This window comes from Microcebus murinus, chromosome 9 (assembly GCF_040939455.1).
Source record: "Microcebus murinus isolate Inina chromosome 9, M.murinus_Inina_mat1.0, whole genome shotgun sequence".
NCBI lineage: Eukaryota > Metazoa > Chordata > Mammalia > Primates > Cheirogaleidae > Microcebus > Microcebus murinus.
The window spans coordinates 54,586,623-54,609,226 of record NC_134112.1 but is presented as its reverse complement, the minus strand read 5'-3'; the positions used below and the strand labels follow the sequence as shown (position 1 = coordinate 54,609,226).

General features: G+C 31.2%; 1 protein-coding gene across 8 annotated transcripts in view; it reads right to left on the bottom strand.

The window, feature by feature from the left end:
* PCLO (piccolo presynaptic cytomatrix protein) overlaps positions 1 to 22,604 on the bottom strand; it is a 356,900-nt gene that overhangs the window by 99,174 nt on the left and 235,122 nt on the right. For all 8 annotated transcript variants that reach the window (XM_012779513.3, XM_076006473.1, XM_076006474.1 and 5 more), the window contains exon 10: positions 9,547 to 9,672. In XM_012779513.3, the coding sequence (XP_012634967.2) occupies positions 9,547 to 9,672 (126 nt within the window). The remainder of the gene's footprint in view (positions 1 to 9,546; positions 9,673 to 22,604) is intronic.

The following is a 22,604-nucleotide window of genomic DNA, read 5'->3' as shown; positions in this document are numbered from 1 at the left end:
ATCTGTCCTTTTAATGTAATCACTATCTAATTTCAACAGCATGTCATAAAAATTGACAAATTGATTCTAGATTTTATATGCAAGATCAAAGGGTCAAGAGTTATTCCAAGAGAACTTTGAAGAACAGCAAAATGATAGATTCACCCACTATATGTCAGGAATCAATATAAAGATATCATAATCAAAACCATGTGATAGTGTTGTAGGGATAGACAAATAGTCCAGTAGAAATAAACAAATAGACCAGAACACAGAATTCGGAAAAGATCCAGACATGTATTCTTAAAAATATGACAGATCGGACATGAGAGATCAATGGAGTAATATACTATGCAAAAAATGATACATAGCAATAGTGAAGAATCTGAAAATCAAGAAAGCAATCCCAATTATAATAGCTACAAAAAATAAAATACCTAGGAATAAATTTAATTAAGGAAAGGAAATATCTCTATAATGAAAACTATAAAACACTGCTGAAAAAATTAAAAATACAAAAAATTGAAAGATATTTTATGTTTATGAATCAAACTAATTAATATCACTAAAATGTCCACATTATCCAAAGTGATCTACAAATTCAATACAATTCCTATCAAAATACCAATGACATTCTTCACAGAAATAGAAAAAATAATCCTAAAATTTGTGTGGAACTACAAAAGAGCCCAAACAGACAAAGCAATCCTTAGCAAAAAGAACCAAGCAGGAGGTATCAAACTAACTGGCTTCAAAATATATTATAAAGCTATAGCAACCAAAATAGCATGGTACTGGCATAAAAATAGACAGATAGATCATGGAAAAAAATAGAGAACCCAGAAATAAATATATTTATTTATAGCCAATGCATTTTTGACAAAAGCACCAAGAATTGGTCTTCAATAAGTGATGCTGGAAAAACTGGATATCCATATGTGGAAGAATAAAATTAGACACTTTTCTCTTAGTGTATATAAAAATCAACTAAAAATGGATTAAAGAGATAAATGTAAGACCAGAAACAATGAAACTACTAGAACACTGGGGAAATGCTTCAGGATATTGGTATGGGCAAAATATTTTTGAGTAAGAACTCAAATGTACGTGCAACTAAAGCAAAAACTGACAAAGGGGTGATTATATCAAATTAAAAATCTTCTGCAGAGCAAACATCAACGAAATGAAGCAATAGCCTATAGAATGGGAGAAAATATTTACAAATTATCCATCTGACAAAGGATTAATAACCAGAATATATAAGGAACTCAACTCAATAGCAAATAACCAAATAATTTGATTTAAAAAATAAACAGAAGATCTGAATAGACATTTCTCAAAAGAAGACATAAAAATGGCCAACAGGTTTATTAAATAATTCTCTACATTATTAATTACCAGGGAAATTACAACCACAATGAGATATCACTTCATACCTGTTAGAATAGTTTTTATCAAAAAGAAAATTATAGATGCTGGCAAGAATGTGAAAACAGGGAATACGCCATACACTGTTGGTGGGAATATAAATGAATTCAGCCTCTATGAAAAACACTATGGAGATTCCTCAAAAAACTAAAAATAGAACTATCATCTGATGCAAAAATCCCACTGCTTGGTATATAATAAAAGACAAAACAAAAGAAAACAACAACAAAAAACCTAAAAAAGGAAATAAGTATATCAGAGATATCTGCACTCTCACAATAACCAAGATATGGAATCAAGCTATGTGTCTATCAACAGATGAATGGATTAAAGATATTATATATATAATAAAATATTATTCACCCACAAAAAAGAATGAAATCCTGTCATTTGCAGCCACATAGATAGAACTGAAGGTGGTTATGTTAAGTAAAATAAGCCAGGCACAGAAAGGTAAGTATCATATGCTGTCACTCATATATGGGAACTATAATAAAATAATTGATCTTATGGAGGTAGTGAATAGAATGGTGGTTACCAGAGGCTTGGAAGTATAGGATGGAGAGGAAATGAAGAGCGATTGGTTAATAGCAACAAAAATACAGTTAGATAGAGGGAATCAGTTCTAGTGTTTGATAGCATAGTAGGGTGATTATGGTTAACAATAATTTATTGTATATCTCAAAATAGCTAGAAGAGAAGATTTGGAATATTCCTCATACAAAGAAATGATAAATGTTTGAGGTGATGGGTATTTCAATTACCCTAAATTAATCAATATACATTGTCTAGATCTATCAGTATATAGCACCTACTCCACAACTATGTACACTTATGCTACATTCATTAAAAAAAGGAATGACTCAAAAGCATATAGCCACTTAGGAGCTGAGTCACACTAGAGATGAGTCAGGGCCTCTTGTTGAAAAAACAGAACAAAAGTTCCATTAAAGCTCCTGAGTATAAAGCTTAAAAAAATGGAGCACAGGAAATTGATTATCCATATTGAGTAAGAAAACAAAACTAAAATGAAAGATTTTTACTTCAGATCACAGATATATTTAAAAAAACTTAATTCTTTGACTATAAGGACATTTCTGAAATGTAAGATTTTATAGTTTTTAGAAAAAAATAAAGAATAATATATTTAAGACTTCAGGGCCTGGGAATTTCCTAAACATGATAAAATGTTTACAAAACTTAATAGAAACAAAATAACAAATTTGACTATATTAAAACTTCAACTTTTGTTAAAAAAGAGAGAGAGAGAGAGAGAGAGAGAGACAGAGACAGAGAGAGAGAGACAGAAACTAAAAGTACAAATCACATACTGGGAGAAGGTATTTATAGCCCACATACTTGACAAAGGATTATATGTAGAATATATAAAGATTCCCTTAAAATATCATTAAAAATGCACAAACAACCCAATTAAAGAATAGGCCAAACAGAGCAGGCAAAACACAGATGAAAATAACTCAAGAGCGAATAAGATTAATAAAATATGATCATACTCAATGCTATTGAAGGGGAAGTAAAATAAAACAACAATGGTAAGTAATTCCACATTAGATTAGAAAAAGGAAATATAGAGAATGAGGATCAAGTATGCACGGAAACAAGAACACTAATTTGCCCCTGATGAATATAAAAAGAGTATAACACTTTGGACAGCAATTTGGAACAATTAGCTAGTTGAAGAAGAAACAAGACATTCTCCCACATTATTTAACAAGATTAATAATCAATATAACCCAGAAATTTAACTTGTATTGAAGAAGAAACTCCTGTACATGTGCACAAAAAGGCTGCATCAAAAAATGAATTATAGCACTATTAGAAATAGTAAAAATAAAACAATACAAAACGATAAATGTCCTAAATAGCCAGTAATAGTTTAACCTGTAGTAGAGACATACAATAATAGAATTATATCTGGTGGTTAAAATAAATGAAATAGAGCTTCATGTACCTTTGGATAAATCTCAAAAACTTCATGTGAATTTTTAAAATAGTGGCACAAAGACATATATAGTAAGATATTATTTGTATAAAATTTTGCAGACAAGCAAAATGAATCTTACATAGTTCTGGATACATATATAACATTGTAAAGAAATACAAGCAAAAGTGTAACCCCAAATTAAGTCTGGTATTTTATTCTGGGGTAGTAACAGAGGTTTGTGAGTGAAGAGGTAACTGCAAGAGGTTTTACCTGATTTATAGCTACTATTTCTTTCAAAAATATGAAATAATTATGGCAAAATTGTATGACTTAATAAAGCAGTATGGTGGGTAAGTGGTTGTTTGCCATATTATTTTCTAAAGATTTTTGCCCACTGGAACATTCATAATGAAAAGTATAGGTTAGTGGCTGCTTAAGAGTTAAATTGCACACATAAACCATGAACACTGAGAAGCAGCCCTCCCCCCACGCCAACCCCACCAGCCCTCTTCCATTCTCGTTCGAATCAGAAAAGGAATTACAGAGGATATTAAGATATTGCACTGGGCATCTTAATAGGTGAGATGAGGAAAAAGTAGGAATAGGCTGGGTGAGTCTTTTAAGGCAATTTTCCTTGCCCTATTGGGGAGGGAATAAGACCAAAGAAAGTCAGGTCCACTTTTAATGCATTTGAAATATCAAAGCCTGACTTTCTATGGTTACTATGTAATGGAGAAATTCAACTGTTGAGCTGTTTCAGTAAAAATTTACAAGCTTGAGAGCAAAACACGCTCACTATTAACTGCAAATGAATCACAAATAGATGTGTCAGGTAGCAAACATTTCCACATAGTACTTGCTATTTTGAGTTGAGATTTTAATTTCTAATTTAAAACTCCTCTGTTTTGTGTCCTCACCCTCTCTTAACCACCGAGTAAAAGTAAACACAATGTTTTGGATCTTCTGGGCTAGAAAAGAACTGGCAGAGAAAAATCTCCTTCTCATACTCAGACACTGAACAGGAAGACAGTACTGTATTTTCTAGATTGAAGGGGTTTCTCTGTCTGTAACAATCCTGTCCTCCCACCCCAGAGATCTAAGTTTAAATTCAAAGCAAGTAACACTGAAGAAAAAACACCTAGAGTAAATTTATGTAAATTTATGAGCAGTTCAGCTCAAAGTTGTGAAAACATGCACCCAGAGGAAAGTTTCCATTTTGTACATTATTTTGAACCAAAAGTGATATTACTAAATATTGATGCTGTCTTAAATGTACATGGTTCTTTACAAATAGTAGAGCATAACTACATGCATCATTATATTTGTGACCCTGTGCAGAGTGATATGTTAATAAGTATCCAACTTTTGAAATTGAATATGAGTTTTTATCACTCATTTCTTCTTATATTGCTTAAACCCTTGCTTTATTATTACTGTGCTAGACACTGAGTATGCAGAATAAAACCTCATTATGTTAAGGGACACAATAGATGTGTGCAGAGTGGTATGGAACACCTAAAAGAATTCAACTTCATCTTTATCAGATTAAAAAGTGTGTACTTTCATAAGGTAATGACAATTGTACTATGAATTTTCCAAATTTGGAGATGGTTGGAACTGTGATCTGAGAAGAATATATAAAGAAAGTTATTTTTGAAGAATGAGTAAATTCAAAACTTCCTAAAATTGTGATGGTATTGAGTAGGTTTCCAAGTAAAATAGTCTAGAGAAGATAAAGTTTATTACAGAGGAAGCATCTAATTTTTTGAGCCCATTAGTGAAGGTGTTAATTATACTGAACTTGGTATTGATATAATATGAAAAATATTTATAACCATTTCAATATTTAAAATGACAGTGCCAAGTTGTATATATACATTCAAAGTTCATATATTCTAGTGTAGTTTAAGATGCTCAAATTAATTAAAAAAGAAATACCAATGACAAAGACCAAAATGAGAGAAAATATTATACACCATTTAAAACTCCAACAGTGCTAAACATTTTATAGCCCCAATACCTTTGCTCTAAAAGTTCTAAAATTTTAATCCTAAAACAAATAGCAAGAAATAAATAGTACTTTAGAAACTTTGATTTGTAGTTAAATTCCTCAGATCTTTTGTCTTCGTTTTTTTCAACAGAACAAAGACTAATCTTATGCAATTAAAGGAAGAATAGTAGACAGCAAAAGATCATTCTCTGCCCATTATTTGTTCAAGAATGTTTACTAAATGTTATTGGGAAATAAAGTTTAAGATTTTGGAAGATTAGGATCCCTCAAGTACCTGATTCCCTGAGTTCTTTCAGAAAATCATTGTAGGTTGTTTACAAACTGAAAGTTTGGTTCAGGAAATTTTGATTTATAGAACAATCTAACTCCATTTTTTTTTATTTTAGGACATGGAACACTCTAATATTATTAATAGGAGTGTTTTAAAGCCAATTATGTGAACATTACCTAATCCTTGTACAAAGATAATTATTGGTAACTCTCAGCATTCTGAAACACAACATTCTCCTACATTATTTAACAAGATAGGCCAACTTGTTCAGAAAGACTTTTCAAAACAAGGTTGAATAAAACAATCTTTTTCCCCCAAATAACCAGAGAAGTCCTCAGAAAATTACTATGATGTTTTTTCCATTTAATATTGGTTACATAAGTGAGTACTTTCAGAACAGCACTTGACTTATGAGCATCAGAAAATCCACGGTTGGTCAGTATGCTTTAAATGAATAAGCCCAGAGAACAGAAAGCTAGAGGAAATTTGAGAATGCTCTTGTTTTCCGAAAGTCAACATAATCAGACTCTATGCCATAGAGTGTTGCAAAAGTGTTAAAATTTCAGACCCTGGTAAGTCTGAAAAACTTGTTATATGTTAATTAGCCTGATTTGAGCAGTCCATAATGTGTATGTGTATCAGAACATCACACTGTAACCCATATACACAATTATTATTTGCCAATTAAAAGTAATTATAAAAAATTAATGTTATACCAAAATATTTTTTTAAAAGCCTATTATAGGAGAAATGAACAAACTCAGAAAAAGCAGTAGATCCAGTCAAACTTTTCTGAACAGAAGCTTTGTAGTTTGGAGTAGAAAAAAGTACAGTCTAAGAATTCTATTGCCAACCAAGTTGTCATTCATGTTTACTAAATCAACTAGAAGACAATGTTGAATCTGTAAGGGCACAATCTATATGCTTTGGATTCAGAAATACAGAAAGCAAAGATATATCTGGAAGAGATCATCAATTCCTATGTATAACGGAATTCATTAACTAGATGGAGAAATTCAACTATATAAACACCCGTGCTATCTATTTATTCAAATATGTATAATTTTTCTCTAAGAAAAAAATTAATTTCAAGTATGGAATATTAATCACCTTTATTTTATTCAATAAATAAATTTAAAAAATTGATAATCATGAAAATTTTTTTAAAAATTAAAAGTAAACAAAACCTCCTGTGATATACAATTGGTATTATTATAGTGAGGCTCCACCTCAGGCATAAAAATTAGGGTTGTATCTCAAACCATTTACTGTTTTGGTATTTTTGGATAATCTATTAGGGGTTGAGGCTGAAGACCCTAAGCTCTTGGGATAGCATATGTAAATTAAGCATAAAACTATAGAAAAAACCCAAACACACACACACATATACTCAAACATATGTAATATAAAGTACCAAAATATACCACTATAAAGTACCAAAATATACCACTATATTTTTGAATTAACAAGGTGAATGGATACTCAATTAAATTAGTAGCCATCAAGCTAGTTAATATTTGGACATAAACAGAATAAACCTTTATCATTCTAGTGTGACAGCATTGTATTTAAATATAGCCTATATGGGTGGGAGAAAGGATACGTTTTGCCACACATTAAAGTTATTTTCCAGAATATTTAATGTTCAAAAATAGTATTTAAATACTGGAAGTCAAGAAAGCATCATGAATCTAGCAGAAATACTAAAAATTGGTTTATTAAAGACCTTGTTCTAAGAATAAATAAAGCCGTAAATCATAAATAACAAATTGTAGGCGTGGGTTATGCAAGAACTGGACTCTAATCAGAGGATCCATGCTCATAGAAAAGCCTAATTTGGCACCTTGGCCAAATGTTGAGAGAACAAATGAATAAAATAATTTTAAAAACCCTTAATATGCATGTAGTTTTTAATGATTTCTCACTTAAACCAATTAGATAAACTGCAAAACCACTAGTTCCTAAATAAGTCTTAGAGCTTGTAAAATCACAACTGTAATTTTGTTTACTTTCATTTTCTCTCTTGAATGAGTTTGTAACATATCTATTTTTATAAAAAATGAACTCATGAACTCAAAAAAGGCCACTTAGGCTACCACGTGCAAAGAACACATCATCATAGTATACTTACTGATGTTGTCTTTAAAATCATCCTGATTGTGGCATGTGCTGATTTCCATGATGTTATTCCAAACAAGGGTAGGACATTTTATCTATAAATTATTCAAATATCTTTGCCAAATGATATCAGGCACAGTTATTATTGTAAATAAATTTTATTTTAAAATAAAAATAGCATATTCAATTTTTTTTCTGGAGTATACTATATGGAAGTGATCCTATCACTCCCATCCTTAAAAATGGGTCCCAATTCATATATCTGAACTAGACTGCAACACCAAAAGATTAGCATTGGGCATAAAAGGATTATATTCATAGAAAATTCAGACTGACCAAGTGCTTTGCTCAGAAATGTTATTTATTGATTCATATAGTCTTTTCCTTCATGTAGCTATCTAGCTAGCTCTCCTAACTTCTCCTGTTTTATGAATGCTATTACGATATTTTTAATATGCTTTTGGTTATATACTTGGTAATGTGTTTGGTAAACTGGAATTGTGAAAGCAAACAAGCAAGCAAGCAAACCAACAAGGGTTTGCTTGACAACATGTACCTATTTCCAAATTGCAAATACTCCTATCATGGCCAATTCAAGCTATCATCATGACGTGACCGAATTCAAAGTTGAGAAGAGATGTGTACAGCATACCTTAATGATATGGACCACGCTGACTCCAGTATAAATACTATGGTGAATAAATACTGCCTCCAGTTTGTGTTTATTCTAATATTTCCCAAACATGTCCAAAGACTTTTTTGGTAGGTTCCAATATATTTTATTTCATTTAAGAAAATCACAGTGAATCATTTTTAACAAAATTAAAGGGTTTAAGAAACAACAGACAAAATGTTATTAAACTATGAAATGACAAAAGAACACATTTTCCAAATGAGTATTTTATTTAGAGTAAAAATAAAAAGGTTGCATCTACTTTATGATGTTCATTATACACAATGTCTTCAAAAGTTTGCAAACTATATTTATGTTAGAGAGTTTGGCATATGCAAGTGTCCATATCATCTGATTGAAAATTGAAAATTATCATTATGTATTTTGAGATTCTAGCTGTAATATTTTACTGAAAAAATGATTATATATTTTATGGCCCATTAGCTACATCTATAAAGTTTATTACTTTAAAATGCTTATGATGTAGTGAGGTGATTAGTCTCTAAAAATAGACTGTACCTAGTACAGGGGTTGGCAAACTTTCTGCAAAGGGTGAAAGAATAAATATTTTAGGTGTTGCGGACCATACAGTCTCTGTCATGAATGTTCTCCTATTGTCACAGAACTTGATATGTAAATTAATGATCATGGTGGTGTTTTCAACAAAACATTGTTTATACAAACGGGCAGTGGATGGATTCAGCCTGTGGGTCATCCATAGCTTGCTGACTCAACCTTGTGTGTACTGAATCGTCTTCTGAATGTTTTGTAACTCTAATTTTAAGATAATTTTTCTTGGTATTTATGAACCATTAATCTAGATAACCAAAGTGTTTTTTAATAAAATTGCCCCAGTCAGTTAAAAATTTTGATTAAGTATTTCTTAAATAAGATATTCCAGTAGCTAGTCAACTGCCAAAAAGACAATGCAATTGAAAATAAAATGAATGTATTTGTGGACATATCTATTTGTTTACAATACTATAGTAATATTTCACAATTAACTACAAGGAGAGAGGTTTACCTGGACAGTAAAGGATGAGAAAATTTGCATATTAAGTTAAAATATGTTGAATATGAGTACATTCATTTTATTTGACTTTAAAATTCCTTATTCTTACCTTCCATAAGTTTCCCTGTCTGTTCTGCACTTCCCCCAGGAAGAATCTTGGCAATATAGGCTCCAATTTCTCCGCCATGTCCAGGAATTTCTTTACCACCCACAATTCTAATTCCTAATCCATTACCTGTATTGAAAGATTAGCAAATTCTTAGTAATTATTTAACAAGGGACAATAGTTATTATAAGTTATAGGGCACATAAAAGGTCTGGTACCCAAAAACTACATATAACCTGACTATTAGAAATGGATGCCAAGAACAAAAGAACATCATTCTGATTTTAATAACAGTTGATATAAAATTTTCTGAGATCTTGGCAGACTCTACAATGATTAATCTAATATTAAAAACAATTTTTGTAATTCAGCCATATTCAGTTATATACTAAGGCCTTGAAAATTTTGGCCAGATATTTTGTCAAAATTTTATAAAAGGATGTTCCCAGAGCATATAATTCACTTATAGAATTAAGGAACATTTTATTTACAGAAACAGGTAAATAGCTATCATAAATTGAAAATGCATAATCCAAACATACAAATGATTGTAGTGATAAAGTGAAAACATGATCATAACCTGTAAGTTCTTATTCATTTTTCAGCTTTAACTCATTACCTAATATTGTTTGTATATTAACATGGCACTTACTACAAGGCACAATAAAATTATTCTTGACTGAGGAACGACTTCATAACTGTTCCTTATTCCACAGTACAGACTTTTCTGTAATTAGCCATATGGATAAATGATAGAGAATAATTATTATGAGAAGCCTAATTGAGATAAATATGAATAGTTTTAGTTTGTGCATTCTTTTAAAGAGCTAAAAATTAGCACATGTACACAGCACTGAGGAAATCAAAACATAGAAAAGATATATTAGAAGTACCTATTCGGTTCACCATTGACTAAAATGCTGTTATGCATTTATCGGGTGTCGGGAGGGTGGGAGGGGGCAGGAGGGATGGGTATATACAACCACAAAGAATAAGATGTGCAACGTTTGGGGGATGGACATGCTTGAAGCTCTTACTCGAGGGGGGAGTGGGGCATAGGCAATATAAGTAACCTTAACACTTGTACCCCCACTACACGAAAATGTGTACCCCCAATACACTAAAATAAATAAATAAATAAATAAATAAATAAATAAATAAATAAAATGCTATTATGTAGTGCATGACTATACTTTGGTTAATAGTGGTGTTAAGACCTTGGCTTTGATGATTTTGAAAGGTAAGAAACACTTCCTAATAATGACAAATAATGAAATTTTTTTATAGTTCCTTTAAAGCAATATTTTTTAGCTGAGAGTAACTTTGCCCTTCAGGGGATATTTGTCAGTATCTAGAGGCATTTTTGGTTGTCAATCTTTTGAATTTTTATCATTTAAAAATTCTAGATTGTGCTACAGTCCCATTATTGACAATTTGGGTTAGAGAATTCTTTATTGAAGGAAGACATCCCTATGCATTATAGGATTTTTAGCAGCATCCCTGGCCTCTACCCACTAGATACGAGGATGCCGGTAGCCTCCCTCTGAGGTACAGATGCTGCTAAAAATCCTTCAACACACAGAACATCTTCGTATAATAAAGAATTTTTTAGCCCAAAATGTCAATAGTGCCAAGGTTGAGAAACTATGTTTTAACAAAAGCAATGTATTTTAATTATTTTAAATCTAATAGGACTATAACACAATCTAGCATTTTTAAATCATAAAATTTAGAAATTTCTGACTGACATTGTTATAAAAATAAAACAAGGAAATCCTTTTGCAGAATTCCTTCTATAGAAACCACTCGGTTACAAAAATGAGGACAGATCCTATTTAACACTGATATTGTAGACACATATTTTTGGGCTTTCAATATGTCTGAATACCTTTTAAAATATTCTTTTCCCAAAAAGTACATATATAGTACTTAGACCTCATTAACAGACTTAAAATTGTTACATCTTATAGAAGTAGGCTAAAAGTGTAGTTGTGAGACTTCAAAATCTATTAATTAGACTGAGTTCACAAGGTAGAGAGACATGTAAACCAATAGTTACTATAGAGAACATAAGTGCTTTACAAAAAAAGAAAAGTCAAACTTATAGTAATTTCACAACATATAAGCACAACTGTGGTTAAAGAAGTCTTATAGGGAAATTTAGAATTTAGAAAACCTTTAATATATGTTGGAATATTTATAGAAAAGAGTTCAATGATAAAAGTAATAAAACCATTTAGAAAAAGCATTCCCTCTACTAACGCAGGAATTACAATTTAAATGCATTGGTCTTTTTAAATCTCTATGTATGTTACAAGTATTTGACAAATATGGTTATTATGTAGTCACTTTTAAAATAAGGTACACATAAAAAAAATGAGCATACTAAAAAAAGCCTTTTACATTTGCATTTAAATTTGCAGTTTAAATCTAATTTTATGTTTGTTAATATATCACATTAAAAATGCTGGTCTTCTAGAGTATCAGAAAAAATGTTCTATTGTCAACATTAAAATAATAATTATGAAGTTATAATTAGAGCATTAAGTTTAGATAAAATAAAAATACTTGTGCAATTTCAATATTATCATATGCTATATCTAAGCACCAAAGAAAAGTAAAATATGTGTTAGTGAACATCCTATATCTTATGAATAACAGTTTTAAATCAATTTTGTGGCCAGGCACAGTGGCTCACTCCTATAATCCAAACAGTTTGGAAGGCCAAGGTGGGAGGATCACTTGAGGGTCAGGAGTTCACGACCAGCCTGAGCAACATAGTGAGATCCTATCTCTACAAAATATTAAAAAATTAGCTGGGCATGGTGGCTCCTGTCTCTAGTCCCTCTAATCTACTCGAGGCTAAGGCAGGAGGATCAATTGAGCCCAGGAGTTTGAGGCTATAGTGAGCTATGATCACGCCACCGCACTCTGGCCTGAGTGACAGCGAGATCATGTCCCCAAAACATTTTTTTTTTGTTTATTTTTCATAATAAAGTTATCACAGAATGAAAATATATTGCATAGTTTAGACATGTCATTAGTTGGGCTAAAAAATACGGCAGATTATCTATACATATATTAATGATTATGAAATACCAAGAATAATGGAAAAGTCCCCAAAGAACAGTTTAATTAAATTTATTTTATGTAGTTTACACATTAATTATAGTCTTCAGTAAGGCTGTGAAAATTTATTTTTATATTTTTTCGCCTACGTATCTCTATGTTATAAATTACCCATGTAAATATTTAGGAAAATAAGCCAAATTATATTAAAAATCCATAATAATTTCCCTTTTCTGTCCTATCAAATGCTATAATTTATTCATTAATAATGCTCAAACATAAAGACCTAAGGAATTTTTCACTACTTTTCTTTCTTTACTAATTTTTGCTCATTAAAAGAAAAACATTTCTACAAACACAACTGTGCATATTAATCACCTTAATAACAACCCATACTTGACAGTTACCAGCAATATCAAAATTAAAACACAACACTCATGCCAAGTGTAATCTCCCTCCAAACCTGAGCATTCAGATTATAAACTCAGCTATTCCCATTAACTTTTTCTTACCCAGCCATTGCTCCAGGCATGAAAACTGCTGTTTAACATCTTTTTTCCTAGTTTTAAATATATATGTTTTATGTTCATGAAAGATTTAAAGAGAACATTTCATCTCATATTTAACATTTCCATGAACTTTAGTTCACACTTGTCTTTTCTAATCTCATGTAAATAATATTAAGATTAAAAATGTTATGTGTGATTCAAAGACTGTATAAAACCTTATCCATACTCACACCATATTGCATGAGATGAATCCAAGTTGGCCTGCCGTGTGACTGAGATGGCCATTGGCATGGGAAATGTGACAAGTAAAAAATACACATCAAATTACATTGGTATTTTGGCTTTGTGGAAAGACACTTTCCAAATGACAGATAATGCATATGCTGTCAAAGTAATTTTACTCAAAGTACATAGAATTTCCTTTTCCTGATGTACTTCAGAAATAATTCCCACCAAGAAAATTTTCCAGGACTGACACATTCATAAATGCTTGGCTTCATTCACGCAATGGCGTAAAATTTTTCTTTTGTCCTTCTTTTTAGCTTATATAAGAAAATTACAAAATTGGAAGCATAAGGACTAAACCTAAAGGGTTTTCCTGATACTTCCTAAAAAGAATTAAAAATAAATTTATTCCATTTAGAGTACTTAGGGTCTAAACCAAAATGATTGATATGAAATTAGACGTTACAAAATTAGAAAGTATGGTCAGTTTATAGGTCTGGCCCTAATACTAAATTGTTTAGATACTAATGTCATTGATGCCAGACCAGGCAAAGGGGTGGGGGTCATTCACTATGTGTGTTAAAGAAAACTGTTTTATTGGCAGATACTGATATAATCCTATAATGACACTAGAAATAAAATAGCTTAAACTTAGTGTAAAGCTATAATGTACTTTCTGAAATGTCAGTTTTCCTTACATAAAATGTAAGTAGGAAGAAAAACACCATTCTAATTCAAAATTAAGTACTAAGTGTTCTCTTTTGTACTTCTTGACATAATATGGGATTGTGGTGGACAGACTCCACCATGTTCATTAATGAGCCATTTCCTGCATAATCCTCACCCTTTGAGTTCAGGCAGAACTTGTGACTTGCTTCTAATCAATAGGATCTGGCAAAGGTGATGGATAGCTACTACCATGATTACTTTATATTATATAAGACTCCATCTCAGCGGACTAGAATGAGAGACTCTCCTGCTGGCCTTCAAGAAGAAAGTTGCCATGTATCTGAGGGCCTGGGAGAGGGCCTCATGGTGAGGAACAGAGTGGCTCCTGGCTGACAGTCAGTAAGAAAAGAAGGAATGCAGTTCCACAACTGCAAGAAAGTGAATTCTACCAACAGTTGCATGAGCTTGGAAGAGGACTCCTAAGCTTCAGAAAGAAATATTGCTTAGCTAATGTAGATTATAGCCTTGTGAGATCAGGACAAGGGGACCCTGTAATGGCATGCCTGATACTTGACCCATGATAACTATGAGATACTGAATGTGTGTTTTTTCAAGCTACTAATTTGTTTTGCAGTAATAGAAAACTAATACAAGAATAAAAGTTATATTCAGAGTTTTCTGTGCACACAATACATATGGACATTAATCTGGTAGCAAAGCTTGTAAGACATTTGTACTTAGTAGTTATAACAGTAACTGAACAGTGATAAATAAGAACAGCAAGAATGCAAGGAACAAGGGAACGTAAAAGAATAACATTTTGTCCATAATAAACAAAGAGAAAGAGTTCAGTTGTGTAATGTTGGGGTTCTGGGATAATGTGTGTAGCAAGTACATGGTATCTAGGCAGCATTAAATATATAATGGAATGAATAATAAATGTATGAATACATAAAAGTCTATTTTTCTCCAAGTGGGGCTAATGAATCAATGATAATGATGTTAAAGATAACATATGTATATTATGTTCTATTTTAGAAAATGCCTCTAAAAGTACATTATCTCATTGGATCTTGAAATAACAGAGCAAACAGACCTAAATGTGCCCCCAAACCCTATATTTTACATGTGAGGAATACGAGGCTTTGAGAGGTTAAGCACTCCAGGCAGTGCAGCTAATATAAAGGATGCTAGAGTGAAGCCCACATCTTTACTCCAAATGAGTAAATTAGCAGAGCATCTCCGTCTGGTTCATGCCAGTGCATCTGCTTTGGAATCAGCAGGCATGGGTTTGAGAGCAGGATACTCTCTACTGCCTCCTACCCCATTCAGTTATAAAGAGGAGAGTGATGGGAGAGGGTGCATCCAGATCATTAAAAGAAGAAACTACCAAGATATGAAAAAAGGTGTTGGGAGCTAGTTTGTTTCAATCAAACTTAGGAGACAAAATGCTTTTTGGCTTAGATAGCCCACAAGTCATATTGTACAGTTTAATCTGTAGCTGCAACGGATTAGTTGAGAAATAAATGTTTGTTTTCTTAGTATAATTTCTATTTTTTAATTGCTGCATAAATTTTTATGCATGTTTATATCTATTAAACATTAAAAAGACAGAATTTAAATTTTTTAATACTACAGCTTTTAGCATTATACTATAAATATGAATTGCACATATTATCTGTTAAGTGAATAAGTAATTAAATTAATATTTGTATATCTTATATCTTGGTATGAATATCTATAAAGAATAAAGTACATACATACCTGGTAACAATGACTATGATAAGAAGCACTATTTTTGGAAGGGTTTGAGAAACTAATTGAGAGAGAAAAGTTCTAAATTTGCTGAGTCACTTTGAGGATATAAATAAAATCCTGATGTCCAGATTATTTTTACACTACATACAGGCTGAGCCTGTTCTCATCAAAATCAATTTGCTTTTAGTGAAGGAGGTATTCAACACAGTTCAACATTTCTGCTTCCCTATATATATCAGGGGATTTTTTTTTTTTTACTAAAGAGTTAGTTATTTTTGGTTATTTTTATTACTATATTAAAAATTACTACTACTATCTGGAATGGATAATAATGTATTACATGGTATTAGATAATTGGGCTAAAATATTCAAACATTCATCCATAAAAAGAAATGAAATCCTGGTATTTGCCACAACATGGATGAAACTAAAGGACATTATGTTAAATGAAATAACCAGGCACAGAAAGACAAACTTCACATGTTCTCACTTACATGTGGGAGCTAAAAAATAAAAAAAAATTTAAAAAAATCGACGTCGTGAAATTCTGCTTTAAACAAAAAGTGAGCTGTTTTTATTTATTGTCATCTAATTTTCTATTACATCAAATTTACTGATCTTTTATTTGTTCAAACATCTCAAAATATATGTGACTTTGAATAGATGGACTCTGATTTTTGTAACTTCTGCCAATATAATATTTTATATTTAATATATTATTTGATTTTTCCCAATCTCTTCAGTATCCTCTAATATTTCTAGAGTTTTTCCTACATGTCTGACCTGTTCTGTAGCTTTCTTGCATCATTTTTTAAACCATCTTTATAACATTTTGATTTAGGTACTATCCATAGCATTTTCAAGACAAAAGAACTAACATTGAGGAGGGTTAGAAACTTGCCATGGGTTGTCCGGCATATTAAAAAGCTAAAATTAGAACCCATTGCTTTTTCTGGACTCCCACATCTTCCTTTCCACCTCCACTCATCATTCTAATTGTCAAGAAAATATTCTAGAAGATCAATATAGATCCTTATTCCTTTAATTGAGTCCCATTTCATCTGGCCTATTTATTTCTCCATGGCCAATTCATATGCATTTTACATTTATGCCTTACATTTTCACATTAATATTACCATTTATCCCCCTTTCCTATAGGTTAAATATCTTGAGTGTCTCCACTGTCTCCTCACAGAATCAATTATTCATTCTTTTAATTTTATTTTATTAAGAGAGCTTGGAAAAATGTGTCAAACTACCTCTAGCTAGAAGCAAACCCTATAATGTCACTTCCTTAGCAGGAATACAATATACAAGCAATATTTATCCTGACAGATGTCAGGAGAAGTGGTAATGTTTCTGTGGAACCGGTTCTGACAATAAAAATACCTTTGTTACTGAGGAAGTGAATCCAACTTTTCACCAAAACTTACAAAGAAGAAATTGTGAATTCAGAAGAGACTAAACCTGAAACTTATTTTATTTCCATAGTTTTATCCTCAATTTATTCCTAAACATAAGAGGTACAATGAAAACTTGAATCATATGTAATTGGACTGTTAAAATAATAAAAGAGAAAAAGCCAGGAAGAAACTTAGGTATCAAAGCACACTTTGTAGGATTTGCTCAGTTCCACGAAGTTCCAGCAGTTAGGATGGAAGGCACCTGTGCTTGAGGTGACAGTTATACCTTCTCTTGGGCTTCTAGGAGAAGCAGAAGACATGCCATAATTGTTTTAATACTTTCTATTTAAGAGCTGGCTGATCTGAACAAAATTAGTTTTCTCATGAAATGTTAATGTAAATGATATTGGAGAAATGTTAAGTGGATATGAGCTACAATTTATCTAAACCACATGGAGTAGCTCACTATATTTTTGCCCCAGTTCCTCTTTATTTGCCATACCATCTTTGAGAACAGCAGTGCAGTCTCAAACAAAGGTGATCGAGCTTTTCTTTTTAACCGTGTATCCTTTTCATTATGGTTAAGCTTCTGTTAGAAGTCCACTTTCAAGCAAACAAAATATTTTTTTTAAAGAGCTCATAAAGGAAGCTCTATTTTCAATGATTTCAAGATGCTAACAATGCCTATCAAATTAAATTCAGACTCATTATTTGTCTACCTGGCTCACCATGATCTGATCCTAACTTTTTATATACTAGGGTTCCTTTTACATAATCTGCATTATAGCTAAACCAAACCAAGCAAAATGCAAATAATCTACTGTCCTTCATATTCAATAAATAATTACTGAGAGGAAATAAACAGAGCTAATTGGGTCTGAGGCCTAAGATTAAGACTCAGTATTGCGTACTGTCTCAATTTACAGTGAAATAAGGAGACCAAAGAGCAAACCACAAGTTGCTCTCTCCACTCTGCTCTGACAGATGAGGTCCCCCAGCCAAACAATCCTCTTTAGCAAGGGGTCACATGCAGTTTCTGTTTATCCCTGAGTAGAGGTTTCAGTTTCCTGCCAGTTTGAGGAATTATTTAACCAACCAATCATATCTTCCTGCAGGAACCAAGAGCATCCCAACCTTTTGATATTAAAAAGCTTGCCTGCCACAGCTCCTAGCTGTTTACTGTTCCCAAGCACAACCCCCATGTTACTCTGTTGTATGTGCTGTCTTGCTCCCCCAAACTTTGAGTCTATGTGACTAATAAACTGCTCTTGATCTCATCTCATCAGTATCAGGTATAGAGTTAAAATTCTATCATTTTAAATTTCTGTGGTGAACATTGAATGAAAAATAATTTCTTAGTTTGGGAGTGCAAATTGGCAGAACTTTTCTGGTAAGAAATTTGATAAGATGTCTAAGGAACATCGAGATGTCCTTCTTCTTTTACTCAGTAATTTTACTTCTGTTAATATATTCTAAGGAAATAATAAGCATTGTGGCAGCATTTTTTCATTGTAGCATGTTTATAATAGTGGAAAGGGGGAAATAGCATGAATGTCAATCATGGGGAATAGTTGAAGTAAATATTAATAATTAAATATCTGCACAATATAATACAACTAGCCATTAAATTTATATTTGTGAAGAACTTTTGATGTAACAACAAGAAAATGTTTTTATTAGGTAATTTATGCTATATTAAACATATGTATGTGAAATTCATTACAATATACTTTCGACTTTTAGTATGTGTGTATATGTATATAAAAAGGTAGGAAGAAAATATAAATTGTAAAATTATGATGGATTTTATTTTAGCTTTATAGTTATCACCACTACTATATTTTGATATATAGGGAATATATATCACATATTATACTGTTGTATAAAAATATAAATACACATGCATACATGTACATTTATATGTACACATACAAGAAGGCTGAGAATGACAGACACATTTAGCCATTTAGCTTATGTAAGCTGAAAGCTAGGTGGGGATTTGCCTTTGAGGTCTCTAGCAAAGAGGAGGCAAAGTAACAAAAATCTTCATCAGGAAATGGGGAAGAATGTTTTTTTATTGGTAAAATTCTTTGAGTAAATGAAGAGAAACAGTGTAATAAATTTTACACATACATATATGTATACATATAGTTTGTAACACATTTTTAAATATTCAATATACAGTTTCATGTATTCACTGTTTGATGTATAGTAATTCCACTTCTTCAAATATTTTGTAAGTTCTTTAAGCAGGGTTCTTGCCACAGACTTTTCCCACATCTGCCTTATATCTGGTATAAGGCTGAATTCATATTCAGTATTATATATCTACTGTTTATAATGAGAGATAGTCCTTTATTTATTATAACTCTGCTTTTTGTAATTCCATTTAATTTAAAGTAGATTTAATGGTTATAGAAGGTGGCAAAATTGTACTTTTAGTACTTTTATATTTTTATTGAGGTAGAACATGAGACTACTTTTGTTGTTTGCTTTCTAATCTACTAATATTATATCCTTCAGAAATATCAATAGGATAGATAGAACTATTCTTACCATGCTCCATCTAGAGTCTGAATATAAATCTGTCTAAATCCCTTCTATTTTAAGTTTGTGGATTTTCATTGTAAATATGTATCATTTTGTAATTAAGAAGAAAAGAGGAAAATGTTATTTGTATTGGGAGCAAATAGTTATACTTTCAAATTATACTACCAGATTTCAAAGCTTAATATAAAACTATATTAATCAAGGGAGTTTAATATTGTTATAATGACAGGTAGGCATATAGTCCAATGGAGCAAGACTGAGAATCCAGAAATAAATAATTATATGAATGACTGATTGATTTTTGACAAGGATGCCAAGGTAATTCAATGGGGGAATTTTTCTGAACAAAACTTGCTTACACAATTTATATGCATTTGTGTTTAAAAAAAATGAACTTGGACCCCTGCCTCATACCATATACAAAATAAACACAAAGTAGGTCAGAGACTGAAATGTATAAAACTTCTGGTAAAAAATATAAAAAACATCTTGTGACCTTGGAATAGGTCACAAAACAAAGAATTTTTAATATCATATAAAAACAAAGAGTTTTTAATATGATATCATGAGTAGCATGGTCCATAAAAGAAAAAAAATGGATAAATTGGATTCTATTAAAATGTAAAATTTATGCTTTGAAGACACTATAAGTACATAAAAAGATAAGACACATACTGGAAGGAAATATATGCACATCATATTTATATGAAACGTGTACCCAAAATATATAAAGAACTCTTGCAACTCAATAAGAAGACAAACAACCCAAATAAATAATGGGCAAAAGATCTGAATACACATTTCACCAAAGAACATATATGCATTGTTTATAAACACATTAAAAAAAAAGATGCTCAAAATCATAAGTCATTAGGGTAATGCAAATTAAAACAAGATATCACCTCCACCCACCCAAAAGACAGACATTATTGAGTATTAGCAATGACATGAAAAAAGTGGAACATGACATTACTGGCAGGAATGTAAAATGGTACACTCATTTTGGCAAACTATTTGACAGTTTCTTAAATAGTTATACAGAAACCATATAGCCCAGAAATTTACATCAAGGAAACTACTCAACAAAAATAACATGCTATATATCCACATTAAAACTTGCTTGCAAATATTAAAAAACTGGGAAAAATCTAATAGAAAAACAAAATGTAGACTCTACAAACAATTGAATATATTTAGCAATCAAAGGGAGCAAACCACTGATACATGCTACAAGACAAACTAACCTAAAGATGCTCATAAAGTGAAAGAAGCCAAAGGGAAAGATTCCATTTATATCAGATGCTTAGAAAAAGCAAAGGAAATGAGTAGTTGTTGCTGGGCAAGGGACTCTGGAAGCAGAGATTGCAAAATAGGCTTTAGGGAATTTTTTGTAGTGTTGGAAATTTCTAAAACAAGACTCAAGTGATGGTTGTACAACTCCATAATTTTATTAAAATCATTGAATTGTATGCTAACAATGTATATTTATGATTGTATCTCAATAAAGCTGTAAAAATAATAATAATGATAATCATCAGCATCATAATAAAGAGCTACCCACATATGGTATTGCTACCAACTAGGATCCAATAATTTCTGTTATAATTTGTCTCCTGTTTTTGAAAGCTCATAAAGACAGTGACTAATGCAGAACAGAAAATGAGCCACTATTTCCTAAGAAGACACAGCTATCTTTTGAAACTAAACAACATTTATAATGTTCTTCACTATTATAATTGCTAATTAGGCTTTCTAGCTTTGCAGATGTAGCCAGTCCATTATGAAACTGTACATAGCAAATGCCTTTTTTAAAATCAGAAGAATTTCTTTGGCTTGTTTCAAACAGCTGTGTTTCTGGAACCATAAAATGGAGTTCTAAATTTAAGAAAAAAAGGAAGACATTTTTTGCACATTACATTTTTTTTTTTTTTTTTTTTTTTACTTTTTCTGTTCATTTCTCTTTAAGAGAAGAGGAAATAACATTTGTTGAGTATATAGTAAGTACAAGATTTTGTGTTAGGTCCACTTGCAATTATGTGAGATACATGGAGTCTGTCTTATTTTACAGATGAACAGATTTACACTCAAAATTTAAATAAGTGTTCAAGCTGAATTCCAATGCAGGTCTTTATAATATCCAAACTCATTACTGATTCTCCCTACTCTATTGCCTTATGCTTTGTTCAAGAAAGACTTTCAAAACCATTGTATAGTTGTTGATAAATGCCTATAACTACATCTTTGTAGTTAAAAGTTAAAAGATCAATTTCAAAAAAGTTATGGACCATTTTATAGAAGATTGTACATATACATTTTAACTTGTTACATATATACTGCATTTGTGAAACAACATAAAGATATTAACTGAGGAGATAGTGAAGAATAAAATATAATATGCCTCTTCTTTCAGAGTGGAAAATGGTCATTACTGAATTTTCATTTGGGTTACATATGATAGTAGAAATACTGTGTATCTTTTATAATATTTTATAAAACATGTATGTGATAAATACATGCAATTTTATCTGTCAATTAAAAATATGTACTAAATTAAAAACATTAACATATATATGACAACTATAGCTAAGAAATAACAATAAATCCTAATATCACCAAATAATTCAGTCAATCAAACTATGCTTTTGGCTGGGCAGCAAATGACATAGGGACTAGTCAGGTGGGTAAGTGCTCTCTGCCAGTGTTTCCCTGCCACTGGTTTAGAACTCTGTTTGTCAAATATGCCATTTCTGGCTGTAGCCTTACATATACATATATTTAAAGAAATTTAAAGTACTAAAAACTCATTTGAAAACAATATATATTTTTTCAAAGCATTTAATTTAGTATGAGATTATTGTTCCTAAGGACGCATGTTAAA